This window comes from Spea bombifrons, chromosome 2 (genome assembly GCF_027358695.1).
Source record: "Spea bombifrons isolate aSpeBom1 chromosome 2, aSpeBom1.2.pri, whole genome shotgun sequence".
NCBI lineage: Eukaryota > Metazoa > Chordata > Amphibia > Anura > Pelobatidae > Spea > Spea bombifrons.
The window spans coordinates 132,663,757-132,680,463 of record NC_071088.1 but is presented as its reverse complement, the minus strand read 5'-3'; the positions used below and the strand labels follow the sequence as shown (position 1 = coordinate 132,680,463).

The 16,707-nt window shown below is 39.2% G+C and overlaps 1 protein-coding gene across 1 annotated transcript in view; it reads left to right on the top strand.

Moving 5' to 3' along the window:
- The window catches only part of FAT3 (FAT atypical cadherin 3), a 259,360-nt gene that overhangs the window by 184,786 nt on the left and 57,867 nt on the right, over positions 1-16,707 (top strand). Inside the window, exons 10-12 of the mRNA XM_053456544.1 lie at positions 4,950-5,089; positions 14,224-14,499; positions 15,752-15,962. Coding sequence (XP_053312519.1) covers positions 4,950-5,089; positions 14,224-14,499; positions 15,752-15,962 — 627 coding nt within the window. The remainder of the gene's footprint in view (positions 1-4,949; positions 5,090-14,223; positions 14,500-15,751; positions 15,963-16,707) is intronic.

Genomic DNA, 16,707 nt, shown 5'->3' with positions numbered 1-16,707 from the left:
ACTATTGTCCTGGTTTCTTTTTTCCAAAACTTAAATGCCTCTGTAGAAGGAAACTAGGGGCATGCTGACTAGTGATGTATGAAATGATTGTATCGTTCTACTCAAAGCCAAGGACAGCATGAGTTTGTGAAGCTCATATGGATCAGAGGACTGGGATGAGATGGTGTTCTGCTCTGTGTGGGAGCAACGGGAACAATATAGATCTATAGATCATCTCTTTCCCTGGATATACACCAGGATAGCACCACCTTAGTCCTTACTAAATACCTGATATTGCCAGAGGTCTCTGTAAGTCTTATTCAAAGTTGGGTTAAAAAAAATCATGATCACTCATAGATGCCGCAAAAATGGCTTCTCATGTGGTCCTTCATCCTCTACTGGGATCTCGCTTAATTTTCAATAGAGCTTCCTGTGTTCCAGAGCGGTGATTATATGTTGCATGTTCTAGAAAGGAATTTTAGTGTAAATTTAGGTTATCGTTCACATCATTTAATGCTTGCTCTAATTTTATTGAATTAAAAGCACTTTTCTAGTTCCATTTTGGATTTCTCCCTGCCACATAATAGTGTAATATTCCAGGTTATTTTATTTTAGTTAAAACAATTCTGATTAAAAAAAAAAGAAAAAATAACTATAAGAAGTATTTATTCCACTGTGCTAGTTTTTCTTTTTTTTTTTTAAATAGGCAGAAATGATTATTTTACAAACTTCTGTACCTTAGTTTATACTTTTCATCTTCGGCAATGGCATAATTTGATGCTTATTTTATTTTTCTTCTAATTAACAGGACACGGTATTCTCTTTGAAATATATCAGACTCTCCCAGGGCTTTCAATTAAATACTTTACTTGCATCCCAGTTCTTCAAACAATTTTTTTTTACATTTTTTTTTTGTGTGCACCATTTCCCAAGCAAATCAATTAAAACGTTAATTGGAAGATGCCGAGTCTTTTTTAGCATGTCATTGAAAAGGCACGTCGTCTAACAGCTGTTTCCAGCTACCTTACTATCTCTGCAACCCAAATTGAATGTCAAGGACAATTATGTCCTCGCTAGCAATTATTAAGCTTATATGACAATTGTGGGCAGTGTCTTCCTTTAATACAGTGATGGCGGCTTGGGCATTGATGGGATAGGCATATGGCTCCTGAATCTAAGACGAGACCAACGACTGATTAAGTTTTGAGTCTTTACAGCAGGATAAAAATGGACTACATGGGCTGAATGGTTCTTGTCGGCCAATAAGTGTTCCTATGTTAAATGGCAAGAAATAATAATAGCTTAATTAAGAGTAATGATAACGATTTACATACAGAACAGTCTCAGTTTACTGGAATCTTTCGCATTATTCATCCGGTTCTTTTAAAGCTGATCGGTAACATTTTCCAAATTAGCTTTATAAACTGAACAAAAAATATTCATTTGAGAGAAATTGCGAAAAACACTCACCCTAAGTGTATATATATCATGGAGAAAGCCATCGACATTAGCCCCCCCCATTAAATCTCTCTTCTATTGCGATGTTGCTGACTTTTGTTGATTGGATCGGGCCGATCAGAGATAACACTGAGACAAAGATCTACGATTTCTTGAGTTAAATTGAATATCTTCAAAAGGCACTAATTGACAAACAAAACCATGAGCTCTAGGTAGTTTTAATAAAATATCATCCCCTTAATGACAAAGCCCGTACATGTATAGGCTCAAAATACATTGTTTTCAATGGGTTTAGGGACCGCCCATTGTCCTTAAGGGGTTAAATGTATCGGTTTGTCTTAGTCTGTCAATTTTCGTCTTGTCATACCCCTTGAATTTATGTATTGTATTAAGCGCTGCGTAAACTGTTGACGCTATATAAATAAAAGATAATAATAATATTAATAATCATATATGCTAAGGGAGGGCAATTCCCTTTTTAATAATATATGTTCTGAAAAGCTCACAATCTGGCGGTACACAAAATGTATCAGATCCTCGAACAGGTCCTATTGATTTAAAGCTATGAAAGTACAGTTATATGAATATATGCATTTTATATATATATATATATATATATATATATATGTATATATATATGTATATATATATATATTTGGAATACTATTGGAAACTATTCATAGAGGAATCTCATCGCACCGTGTTAAAGGAAAACTTACGGCAGCGGTTTTTCCAGTCGGTTCTGCTTAGAGGCAGAGCATTGAAGTAAAAAGTGTGTTTTATGGGAGTTCAGTGCCTCGGAAAGAAATAATCTTTATAAATCTTTAATCCAAGGTTGTTTGCGGCTTTCATTGCGTTTTATGGATTTATTTATTTTTTTCCAGCTGATGGCACTTCCTTCCAAGAAATACAAAGTAATACACTTTGGCAGCACTTTAATGCAATGTTTTGGGGGGAAATTGTGTCTTCTGGTACAAAACTATAGAAATAGATTAAAAGGGGAAAAGGACAAAATGAAACCAGCGAAGCTGTTGCCTCTGTATCCTGAAGCTTCAAGCTTTTGACGGAATGAGTCAAATATGTGTTTTTATTAGAATTTACTGTGCTCAAGTTTGTATGCCTGGGTGGAACCTGATAAAGTAGCGCAAAAAAGAAAGAAAGAATAAAAGAAAGAAAAAGAAAAAAGAAAGAGAAAAATGAAAGAAAGAAAAGAAGGAAAAAAGAAAGAAAAAGAAAGAAAGAAAAATGATACAAAGAAAACAAAAAGGGAAGGAAAATAAAGAAAGAACAAAGAGAGACATACAAGAAAGAATGAAGGAAGGAATTAAAGGAAGAAAGGGATTATATAAGAGAAATAAACAAAGGAAGGAAGTGTAATGAGAATGATTTACTTATTGGAAGTACCATATTTGCTTGATTATAAGACAAGGTTATTTTCAGAGCAAATGCCCTGAAAAATAACCATCGTCTTATATTCGAGGTCGTCTCCTAATCAGACCACAAATAGAGGTCTCACTACAAGACTAAGATCCAGATCCCCGCAGCGCTGCAGGGGACCTGGATCCTTCTCTCTGGCAGCCGGTGGAGGTCTGTGCAATGCGCGCAGACAACCTCCGCTGCTGCCGCCACTTCTATGACGGAGCGTCGGTGTCACATGTGTCTCACTGGCATATAGGGGGTTAAAAAGGAATATCAGGGAGGCAGAGTGGCATATAGGGGGTTAAAAGGAATATCAGGGAGGCAGACTGGCATATAGGGGGTTAAAAGGAATATCAGGGAGGCAGAGTGGCATATAGGGGGTTAAACGGTATATGAGGGAGGCAGAGTGGCATATAGGGGTTAAAAGGAATATCAGGGAGGCAGAGTGGCATATAGGGGGTTAAACGGTATATGAGGGAGGCAGACTGTCATATAGGGGTTAAAAGGAATATCAGGGAGGCAGAGTGGCATATAAGAGGGTATAAGGCATTTCTGGGGGGCAGATTTACATAACTGGGGACAGGTTGGCAAATAAAAGGAAATAAAAACAAAAAATGCATTTTTCTCAATCATAGTTTTTATTAAATATGAAAAAATTGTTTACATGAGATTTCATATTTATTAGTAAAACTTTTTTCTTATAGGGTCGTTTTATATTCAAGCTTTTTCTTTTTTTCCTAAATTAATAATCCAATTTTGGGGGGGTCGTCTTATAATCAAGCAAATACGGTAGTTGATATTAGGTTTGTTTTGTGAAGAAACATGGTTTTTTTTTCTTCTTTATTTTTTGCAAGTAAAGTAACGAAAATGATCGATGATAAACTTGTTGGAATTGCCAGGGAGTGGAAACGGTAACTAAAAAGCTTCATAAAATTAGAAAATTGGCAAGTGCTGCACTAAATCTGGCTTTAATATCCAATAATAGCATACAAAGGGGGATTTGGGCTTCTGGAATTTGTAGATATTTTCTGTTCTAGTAGTTTTATGACTATTTCTCAAAAAGATGAATACTGTGACGTTAGAAATGAATTAAGTATGTATTAATGGCCACTTTGTTATTCACCTACACAGAAAGTGGCTATAAAAGGGGCTTCGTAGGCTCTCGCCAGCTGAGCCGTGGGAACACATTGGGCTGGGCTCAATGCCAGCGTCCATCACAAGTCTTTAAGCAGCGCGCCTCCCTGTTTTATCTCATTTTATTTCCATTTCCCATTAAAGTATATGGGGGTGACTGCTATTCACTTACCTGACTTAGGTTTATCTCCAGCCAACGAATCCAGCCTGTTCGGGGTTATGGGTATAGAGTGCTTTTATACAAGTTCCGAGCAACCGTTGTAAGACGATGACATGGTCTCTATATCTCTATATATACAGCATGTCATCTCCATATATATATATATATAGACGGTGGGTTAGTCTCAGTTACACTTGAGGGGTGACAAGTGGCCAAGAGAAGGTGGCAGTAGGTGGGCATTAGGCGGTCGTGATCAGAACCTGGGTGCGGAGTGGGTTCCCTGTCCTGAGTTTGAAGGGACACTCCGGCCATCATATGCACTTTATTGTATAGCTAAGACGCCCCCTTCGAATGTCCAGTAGGAACTCCAGCACCGACTCGGCAAACGCTACGGGCAGGGGTCTACTGAGACCCCCTTACGCTTGTGTGGAAAGCGGGTTTGCTTTTGCTGTCCTGCCACTGATCGCCGTACTCCATAAAGGTATGCTCATCCACCATTAACCCTTTGTTTGCTGAAATGGTGAAGAACACATCACTTACCCATCTGGCTTTTTTTATTTTTTTTATTACTATGCATTGCTCTTCAGTTCAATGTACGTTATACTCTACTTCATTTTCTTTCTTAATCTATTGAGTTGTAACTTGTTATGTTTTTCTTAACCTCAACATGAAAGCTCTTGATAAATATGGCTGATATGAAGGGTCGTGGTTGGTCCATCTATAGACAGAATACTTTTTTTGAATTTAGATAGAATTCTGACTGATGGCTTCTCTCCCTTCTTCCACCGCTTTGTCACAGGGGGAAACGCTGACAGCACGTTTGACATTGAGAAAGGGGTAGGCACTATCGTCATCGCAAAGCCGCTCGATGCCGAAGCCCGATCTGTTTATAACATGACCATAGAGGTTACCGATGGAACCAACATTGCAACCACGCAGGTAAAGTATGCAGTGAGCTGCGTGTACCGGATACCGGTACCGGCTCCCCTTGCTCTAAATGTCATTTGTTGTCCAAAAACAAATTTAAACATAATGTAATCAACTATTTCTTCAGCAGTATTTGGCAGACATTTTTATTACTGTCCTGATTAACAATAAGTAAAAATCCAGTAATATCCAAGTCCCTGACATTGGACAGAAATGTGACCTCTTCTTCCTTGGTACCTGCTGGGATTTGTTCAAAGTTATATTTTGGGGGGAAGCCTGGCAGCTTGAAACGTTGAGGGGCCCTCTACAACAATCCAGATTCACCCCCGTTTACACTCAGTAAAACTGGATGCATGAAATAAAATACATGGAGCACAGAAAGGATCCAGTATTGTTTAAAATGCTACCTAAAAGCTCATACTGTTTGGATGCCTCTTATGGAATTGCAAAAGAAACATTAGTGACGTTAACACATATACATAAACATTTTTAATGAAATCCTAAGCAATAATTGCAACAAACTTTTTATTTTTTTTATTTCTTCATTATAGGGGTATATTTTATATATTATCAGAATTACTATGTTTTATGTGTTTCTATGGTTTAAAAAGCCCTGAAAAAAAAAATCAAACATGGACATGGGGAAACGGTTGATTAAACCAACATATGTTAAAAAGGGCAACAATGCTCAAGGCATTAAGGTATCAATCCCCCCACCCCGTGTGTCTTGAGGGGGCTAAAATTGACGATGGACAATGACAATGACACAAGCTGATATCCTGGTACAGACGGCCCTGCTCTTACAAGCTTACAATCTATTAAGTACTGGATAAGGTTTGGGGCTCTTTGTGGTCAGCGGCATGGAGATCTCCAAGATGGGCAGAGCAGATGGCTTCTTTAGGAATAGACGTTGAGGAGCAGTTGTTTGGTCCTCGGAGTAGCGGGGCTTTTACTGGGGTATTTTTACAGGTAATATAAATAAAAATATATACGCAGATAACGTTGAAAACATTATTTTTCTGCAGAAAATAAAAACACATGAGAGGAATGGCTTTTATATAGTGGTTTAATGGAAGATAAGATGTTGCCTGTCTACCTCCGGGCCCTCAGCTTTGTGGGTGGCTTTACGCATTTTTAGTCAGAAACCAAATAGGGCAATTTGAATTTTGCCCTCTAACCCATCGTAGGGAAAAGAAAACCGGAATATTCTTTATTTTGGCACAGGTATAATACTTTAATTGCATTACTAAAGTTCTAAAATTCTTCTTTTATTCAATTTATTTGCTTCATTCCGAAAAGAAAGCAAGTTTATTGTCTGGGTTTTATTTTATTGATTGCATGTGACATAATATAATTTTTTTTACATTTAATGATCTAGTATAATATATTTATTAATAAACCAATGGGGTAAGCAAGAAAAAGTGTGTAGTAAAAATAATCTATGTATTTTATCGCTATGGTTGAGAAAATGTTTTTTTTTTTTTCAAGTTGAGTAAAATAGTTCTAAACAAATAAGAAAAAAAAAACATTTGGACCTTTGCTGAAAATGTTCTAAACTCATATTTTGTAGTAAATGTACATTTGACCCCTTAAGGACAATGGGCGCTCCCTAAACCCATTGAAAACAATGCATTTTGAGCCCGTACATGTACGGGCCTTGTCACTAAGGGGTTCCTTTCTTTGTATTACTAGAAAAAATGGATACTTTTGATTAAACTTGCTCATTTTTTGTACTGCAAAACCACAGGTTTTCACGATTCAGGCGACGCAAAGAAATAAATACCTTTCCTATTAGCAGCACCTAGAGGTGTTAGTAAGAGTGACAGTTTCACCCCGGTTACATGGTAATGTAAATAAACGGCAAGTGAGACGGTTTATTTTACAGAGAGGGTGGTAGACGAGACCAAGAGCCGATTAGGGTCTTCACATCAGACAAGATGGACTGAATGGTTCTTAGCCGCTGTAAATTTGTGTTTCTATTAAAGAGGTTGGCTATCTAGACATGCAAATCCATCACCCAGTGATATCTCCTGGCCTAGGCTGACTAGGGCTAGAGCGGGAGGTCCAGGGGGTGCCAGTCCACAGGGTCAGATCATTTGGATCTTTCCACCCGGCCCATTTACACTATGGAGGTATTGCCAGCTCAGGAACTGCATCAGAAGACATTGTGCATCTTTAAGACACATCTATATGACATCATATCTCGGCTGTGGTGGAGCTCCGATTCTTAACCAGAGTATCTCTGCCAAAGGCTCTTCTTTTTTTGGCCTGCGTGTTCAGTGATATATAGCTCCCCACCTTGAAACTCGATGAAGGATTGAAACAAGACTCATTTATTACAGTGCACGCATTTATCCTCCTATCCTTCCCAGAGTAGACATTCCAGCCGTCTGCCTTGCGCCCTTTTTTCCCAGGGCCCTGCTGTGAAGAGTCCTAGCGTATGGAAAATAGGGTCCCCCTAACTTGGTGACTGTATATCCCGAGATGCCCCTTACAATTGCGGCCCTCATTCCCAAATATATTACTGGTCGGAGGCTGTATGGAGAGCTGCAATAACTCAAAGCTTTAGGGGACCTCGGTTGATTCGTGATCCACGGGAATCCTGCAGTCCTCCGGCCAGGTGTAAGGTACGGCGTTCTGCAAGTCCCGAAGCTGCCAGTAGGGAGCAGGAAATAGCAATAAGGACAGTCTCGTTACATACGGGGGCAAAGTTACTATGCGCTCAACGGTTCCGTAGATTGGTTTGTCCCGGTCAGGCGTGTGGAGCCCTCCTAGCCGATTAGTCTTTATTAGTAGTCTGTATTGGGCAGACCAAACAGGGCTTCCCAGTCACCTGGGTTTCCCCTGCCCCCCCATATGCAAAGGGTGATTTAGACACAAGAGGGAACTGGGAAGCTGAGAAAGGCGCTTCATCATGAATCTGTCTTGGCCCCCTCCTAAACTCAAACCAACTCCCATATGTCCTCAGTCTCGAGTTACCGTGTCTTAAAGGCATGGTAGGCCTTTTAATGCAGTGAAGATACCGGCCGCAGAGTGAGAGCTTCCCCAGGTCGGCCCTAGGGAAGCACGAAAATACATTGCTACCTATACTCATCCCCGTAAAATGTACCATTTGTCCTATAGGGCTGCATTAAAATCTGTGGTTTTATTCAAATACTACAATTTTTTTCCATAATAATAATAATCTCAAACTCAAGCCAGTCTCGCACCAAGTGTTATAAACACTTTATAAACTTTATAAACACTGAAATAATGGTTTCTCATTTCTGAATGTTTTATAGAGTAATCGCACGTCCAGGTGGCTTTACAACAAAGACACAGACAAAAAGAAAAACATAACGGAACATTTTTATTTCCTTCTAAAAAACATAATTACACAATTTGTGGTAATTTTAGGTCCGTCTGGACGGAGTGACTCAAGTTCCGTAACTTGATCTTCTTACTTTGACCTACGAAGTGACCCATTTTTTAACTCCGGCTCACTGTAAGTTTCCTAATGTGTAAGGAATTGACTTCCCCAGAGTTCCCCCCCCCCCTCCGACTGATTAATTTTTCAGACACTTGAGTGAAATGCATGGCTTTACTACACCGCTGCTTAATACATCATCGCTCAGGGCCATGTTTGGAAAAATGATTACTTTCTCAAGGAAGAAGGTGAACACCATCCTTCAAAAGCTCTCTCTCTGAATAAACATATTCTCAGGCAGTAAGCCGAGGTTCCAAGCAACACATGAAAGAAAATGAAGTGAGCTTTGTTTTATACAAACACCAGAACTCATAACATTTTATCCATGAATGAAAAGATAGCCTAACCCTTTCGTGTCAGTAGACTTGCCATGGTCCAGTGGAATGTGGTATAATCAATGGTGTGTTTTTATGTTGCCTTATCAATTGTAATAGCAGTTGGGCCATTATCGGTGGGGCTTCTTGGTCTGGTGGACTAGTATCAGGGACCGATTGGCCATGATGGGTTGGGCCACCAACGGCCACCTGATGATCCACTTGGTCTGGTGGACTAGTGCTGGGTGTAGTGGTAGAGGAGGACACGTAGAGAGATAGCGTGTGGGCCAAAAGAGCTAGAATTATCTCGAGATGGTAATTTTTAACATTACCCCATGCTTTTCACACAAAACCCACACAGTGGAGTCTCCAGAAATTAAATCTAGAGGGGCATTGATAAAAGTAGGAGGGCAATTATAATATAATAATTATATATTTTGAACAATTTGTATTTTATTCTCTACTTAATATTAAATATTACACCATTTTTTTGTAGCCAGCCATCTAAGCAAATAAGATTTTAACCAGACGTAGATCAGCATCATCACCGGTCAAGGTCTTATTTAGCATAAGAAGTCTTTGGCACCCATTGCCCAAAATCGAGTGTGATGTACGGGAGGTCTATGTCTCTTTAGTTTGCTGATGAAGCTGTGGAGAGTTGAATCTTGGCAAGCGTCTGGTGGTAGGGAGTTCTAGAAATGTGACACAGAGAGAACGAAGGTCTTTAGTCGAGAAAGATGGTCATTATAGGAGGGGCACAGAGGGTGCGTTGGTATATATGGTGGGAAATCAGAGATGAAATATATAATTGTTTTAGTATGAGGGTGAGTGATGTTTTTTGGGGAAAGAAAGCATATTCTGAGTTGAGAACAGATTGTAGAGAGAGATATGAGGCAGGAAGGCCAATAAACTGGGGATTACAGTAGTCTAGACAGGAGATGATTAGGGCATGTAGAAATAATTTGGTTGTACACCAAGAGGGAAATAGGTGGATTTTAGCAATATTTCAAAGGAAGAAACAACAAGTTTTAGCTACTTCCCTGACGCGGTTCATTAAAGGAGTCGATAATACCAGAGTTACCCCTAGGCAATATGCAGCTGCCACACAGTAAATAATGGAGCCATCCAATAAGACTGAAGTGAGGTGATAAATATTTATATTCAGCTTCCACAGGGTCAGCCAAAATAAATGGACCTGTCCCTCTTACCGGTAGTGGTACCCCAGTATATTTTGTAATACACTTCTGTGGGCTCTTTCCTTCACGGGTCGCGTTTTTGGGGAGACTGTTGCGTTATGGGAAATTGCGATCTTTTGTTAATCAGAGAATGTCTTATAAAGTTTGTTACCAAAACTTTGCTGTAATAAAAAGTCTTCAATCTTCTGAAATAGCATGCCTGCTGCGCTCACGAAGCCTCCGATCTTAATTGCAGGTTAGATTATATCAGTGGAATGGTACAGCCGTGTATTTAAATGTCTGTTACCCGGCGAGATCCTACTTAAATGTACATTTATACGAAATTAATGCGAGGCGAGCGCAAGAAATAAAAATGATTCCAATAGTGGACAAATAACGTAAAACAGCTGGAAACTGCCTGCTTCAATTCTACATATAAAGCAGGGCAAGACCGGCCATCTGGGACACGGGGCAGATGCCTGCTTATGTCATCAGGGGGCCGTTGGCCTTAAAGTGCCAGGGCCCAACCCGTCATGCCCAGTCGGTCACTGATATGAAGTTAATAAAGTCTGTATTGCATTATTTACTTATATCGTTAAGATGTATCGTAGATAATTTTGATATAAATTCTGGATTTTTTTCTTTATCTGTGGTATGGAATGAGTTACTTCCATTCATATTCAAAAAAAACCCCAAAACAATAAAAATCGCTACTGCATATAATTAGAACTTCTCAGTTCTCCACTGTTTTAAAGAATAAGCTCCCATTGAGGCTGTAGCTAAATGGGAGTGATGGGATTTGTCTTCTAGACCTTGACCTCACATACGTGACAAATCTTTCACTATGTTATATCACAACATGCTATAATATACAGGGGAGTGCGAGATAAGACCTGAGAATATATCACAGGTTATAGAATTCCGGCCATCAGCTGCGTTTCTGACATTCCACGTATCAGATGAAACGAGGAAGCATGTAAGAGACATATACGCACACGTGAAAAGGAATATCATTATAATTATAATATTACCAAACAATACAGCGACAGAATCCTTATAGTTTTTATTTATATTCAATTTTCGGATTCCAAAAAAGATTTCAGTAAACCGAAGGTGTCCAAAAAAAAAAAAAATGCTTAATGACATCAGAAGTCCTAATGCTTGCCAAGCAGAGTCTATTAATCCCTTGTGTAGTCTCTGCTTCTTCAAGGACACTGAAACGTCCTAAAGACAGATAAAACAGAATTGCCATTTTTAGACAATCGTATTTTCTGGATTAATACTTTTTTTTTTTTTTTTTTTTAAACCCGCTATTGCTACAATTCTGCCAGACTTGAAAATGTAGACTCGGATTCTCTCTTACGCCATTAGCCTTATACGATGGATCATTTTTATGAAACCTGCTCATTTTTCATACTGTAAAATTACACGTTTTTGCAAATCACGTTACATGGGGATTAAATTATACAGCTAGTGGGCAGCTATAATCGTTTCCTCTCCTATGCAAACATAATGACTGCATAACCCGAAGTTTGGCTATCATAACTCCCAACCGTCACGGCTTTCAGAGAATATTCCTGATTTCCTGGCACTGTTCTGCTGTCTATGTAGCTGATTTAGACAGTAGCTCATAAGCCAGATGGGGAGATCCTTTGGCGCAGGGATGAAAGACAATGGAGGTCTGTATTGTTGCAACACAGACTTCAATGGCCACGTGGCCACCTTACAACAATCTGAAGCTGTCCCTAGAGATGGCTTTTTAGGTAAGGTGGGCAAGTGACCCAGAGATGCGAGGGTTCCAAGGTATGGGCTAGTCCCATTTACCCTAAATCTGTATGGGGGCGAGAAGGAGACAGGGCGAGGAATGGTTGGGCTTGAGTGCCACTCCGGAGACCCAGAGACAGATAGTGGTGACCCAGAGAAGCAACATGGCACCCGAAGTCTCTCGGAGCGTTCCCAAGTATGGTGATATGGTTTTCCTCTTTAAATTGCTAAACCAAGATTATTAAAGTCAGTTACCCCATGAGACGCAGGTCGAATTCTTTGCAGTTCTTTCTAAACTTACTAAAAATGTACGAGGGGGGACATAACACAGTGGCTTTTTAACAATGGTTTAGGAAACCCACGCGTTTTAAATGACCTTGGGGGAGTAATAGCAAAAGACAATAGACAAACGTATACTTAATCAGTTCTAAAGGGACCTAATTGCTCAGCCATTCTTTCCATAAAAGTAGCAACAAGGGGAACGGTAACATTTTGGAATTTACAGATCAAATAAAGCAAAATGCTGAGGTTTTGCTATTTATAGATTTAATATGTTGTTGTTGTCGTCCAACAGCAGATCTTCGGAAAAGCAATTAGCACAAAGTAGTGGGTTTCTAACCTTTGAAAACAGTTCAAAAAACCATATATATAAATAAAAAAAAGCGTGGCAGCCCTCCAACCACTTCACGCTGTATGAATAAAGATCACTTTTTTATATTCTTGTTTTGTAGTAGCGCACGGTTTAGCTCTTTTGTTGCGGAATATCAAGTCGCTCTCTGCTTAATTTCTGAGATTAGTGAAGCACAAGGTTCTTTATTAGAAACTTCTGTAACTGTGGGAAATGTGAAGAAAGTAATGAGAAACGTGCGATGACTGTAAATGAGACGGATCGGGAGACGAGCAAAAGATTTTCTCCGTGCGGTCTCATATTAGAGAGACAGACTGTTTATGCGGGGCAGAGCTGGGGGAAAAAAAAAAATAAGGAAAATGTTTAGTATGATAATCTTGAATTAGTTAAAACCAATGATATGAAACACTTTCATCCTAGAAATTGCTGATTTTTATGCTCCATTGCATTGTAATATTCGCTAGAGGATGAGACAGAAGCAACATGTTTTAATGGCCATAAATGTGTACTATGTTCTTAAGTGATCTTCTGCTTATTCTGCATGAGATCACCATCAATGGTCACCACACCACTGCAGATAAAGGGCTAAAAATATTTAGGGGGAGAAAAAGTAATTGGAGAAAGTTTTACTTTACTGAGAGGGTGGTTATTAAGTGGTTATTAACAGGTTCCATAAAAAAGTGGTAGAGGCAGGCATGGACTGACCATCTGGCGCACCTTGGGTATGTCCGGTGGGACCCTGGACATTGGCACCTCATACTCACCCAATCTGCCGCTCCAATGTGGGGCCAATTCCTAGATACGCCCGCTATGTTAGCCAACAAAAAGAAAATGTAATGTGCGGCTGTGTATATCCAGCCATTAACCTTAAAGTGCCAGAGGTTCGTTATGATCACGACTGATTAAAGTTGGTTTATAACAGGTTAAAATGGGCTGAATGGTTTGTATCTGCCGTCAGATTCTATGTTTCTGTGTTAAAAGAGCTGATGTGTGAAAAAAAAAAACTGCTTTAAAACTGAAAAGGAAGAAAGTAATAGCGTGGAAGACGCAAGAGGTCAAGCGAGAGATGAAGAAGATAGGAAATGGATGAAAGGAAATTAAACATTATACAGAAGGGTCAGCATTGAAGATCGAATGTTGCAACCTGAGTGGACTGCACTATGAGAATCCGAGAAGAAGGACTTTACATATCATTCTGTGTTGGTCCAAACAAAAAATGATGGGAATGAGGGGAGAGCCGGTGTCAGGCACAATTAGTAATAGTAAGCAGTGGTGCTAAGAATACCAGATATTCAGGGGACAATATTATTTACGGACACCGCTGCACATTAAGTTCACTGAATCCAGATTAACGTAATGGCGTAGGAGGAAACCAGAATGAAAACAGTCCAAGGGTATAATACGCAAAGTGCCAATCATGGTTTCTAAGCACTACACTATATTCCCAAGCCAGTCCGCCATTGTCAGGCATTGGAGGCAACCTGGCTTTGATCAGCCCCTAATCTGTCTGTGAATGGGGTAACTGGCATGTACAGACGGGATGCAGAGCGATCTTTGAAATCTAGCTTTTTGTAGCCAATTATTGCCCTTATGGGCTTGGTAGGGGTACTTATTGGGACATCAGCACAAGAGGGATGTTGGAACGGGAGGTCATAGTCAAAAATAGACGGTGCAATATAATGATACAGGAACCACTTAGGCCACCGGGTCTGTTGATTTGCAATCTTCTCAGTGTTAAATGGATTTGAAGGAAGATGCTAAAAAAAAAAAGTTTAACTACAATATTTGTTTATTTTTAGGTTCTGATTCGTGTTCTTGACAATAATGACAACGGACCTGAATTTTCTCAGCCAAGCTACAGCGCTGTCATCTCAGAAGACGTCCTGGCGGACAGTGAGATCTTGGCAATCAAAGCCACAGATAAAGATGAAAACCACAAATTAAGCTACATCATCCACAGCAGCATTGATCCCAACAGCATGAGAAAGTTCCGGATTGATCCCAGCACGGGGGTGCTGTACACAGCTGAAAGACTGGACCACGAAGCACAAGCTCACCACATTCTCACAGTCATGGTAGGCGTCCTTTGTTGCGTTATTAGAACATTCAACTCTGTCATACTCATTAACAGTGTTCTGCGTATTCTATTATGTATTTGTACGTATGTAAACTGCCTTCTTCAAAACCACAAATGGGGCAGTGCTTCTGGGTGTCAGTAGATCTTCCCACCATATATTTAGGCACATCCTCAAATGATGTTTCTATAGTTGTTTTCAGCCATTACTTTGAATATATATATGTCTATGACTTGACTTAGTGAATAGTGGTCGGCTGGTTCCACCACAAAGGGTTCATCAACCAGCATCCACCACCTTTATGTGAATCACTTGATTGAATTAATTATATATGGAAAAACTATATGGAGTGAATGAAGATTACTGGGTTTTTTTTAGGCATACATGCCTTTCTTTATGGCAAGGAGATAAATGGCGCCTACACCTAACATATCTATACGCCACATTTAGTACATCTAATGCAGGATACATGAGAGTTCTTATCACGGTTAAGTTATAATGCTGAGCAATTAGTTGCTGTGTTCTGGATTATACGATGTGAAATGTTGAGTATTCTGGGCAAGTTTATATGTTGTATAACCATATTGTTAGTATTTATTGTAAATAGTTGTTTTTTTGTTAAATCTAGGTTTATTGTTAAATCTGAAAGCCTTGCTTGCCAGGTGTCTGTCCACCTTGTGGGTTTGTTAAAATCTATTGGACTTAATGAAGTGGAAAGGTTTATTTTAATGAACGTGGAATGCGATTCAGGGTTGGAAAATGCTAAACAAGACCACTTGTCTGCCATGTTCAATTTAGATGTTTTGCTATAAATAAATTGCAGCATATTTTTTTTAGTGCCCTTAATCAAATAACAGCGCAATAAACGGTTATTAAATATCTCAATAGAATCTTTATGATTGAACTAATGACCAGCCCTCAAAATGATATCTCTACTCAGAATCAAGAATTAGTGACCTTTTACTTTTCTGAAGGGTTTTAGATTTTTCCACTAATGGAAGGTAAGAATGAGCATTAAGGATGAGAATGAAAAAGTATTTAGGACTTAATGTAAAGGTTAAGCATGAAAATAAAATAACATTAAATAAACATTCATAAAATAACATTCATAAATGCAAGGTTGAGCATCATATTAAAAATAATCACCGATTCTACAATAGACGTGTTCTTACAAATTATGATGAATACCACAATAAAAAAGATGTCCCATTGTGTTCTAAAGGTAATTTCTTTCAAATTCATTTTTTTAAAGGTCAAAGATCAAGAATTTCCATACCGAAGGAACTTGGCCCGGGTGGCTATTACTGTAGAAGACGCCAATGATCACAGCCCCTATTTCACCAGCCCTCTCTACGAAGCTTCCGTGTTTGAATCCGCCGCCATCGGATCCGTGGTTATCCAAGTTACCGCCTTAGACAGAGACAAAGGGGAAAACTCTGAGCTTATCTACTCAATCGAAACAGGTAATGGTGGCAACACCTCCTGACTACATCCGTTATTATGATATATGTGAATTATATGCATATGATGCTATATATGAATTTTAATACAGACCTCACGGTACTCCTAGTAGCCTCTCAAATTAAATTTGGTGAATGCAATAATGTTTAGAATTTATTTATACACACAGCAACAGTTTTCTGTTCTTTAAAATATCTTATAAACAGCAGGTTCTACTATAGTTGTTACAATGTAGATATATTACTCGTGCTCACACCCAGGGCTCTCCTACTTCTGGGGGGAGTGGCTTTATGGGAAGGCAGGGCTAGCCTCACATATGGGCGGGGCTCGCCCCAGAGTGCCTTAAATGCGCTGAGCGTAGGAGGGGAAGTCGTTGGAGAGTGTGCACCACTAAACACCGCTCCCCTTCCCAGACACAGAGGACAGCTTCCCTTAGAGTTCCCAAGTATACTCATATCTGTCCATTTCTTCCATTTGCTGAAATATTAAAATATAAAATAATTAGAATATAAATATTTACAGTTTTTGTATTTCTTTTAAACTATATGCTTGTCTGATTTACTGATTGATAATGCCTGGCAGATTTTTTGTGAACTTTAACGTTATTCTTTCCTTTGGAATATCTTTGCATATTTTGCAAATGTTATCTCTCTAAAACTAACACTTATGTTCCGTCCGTGTTTCACACTTTCAGCAAATTTTGTGAAAACCGTGACATTTTGCCAAATGTCACTTTGCGGGGGGAAA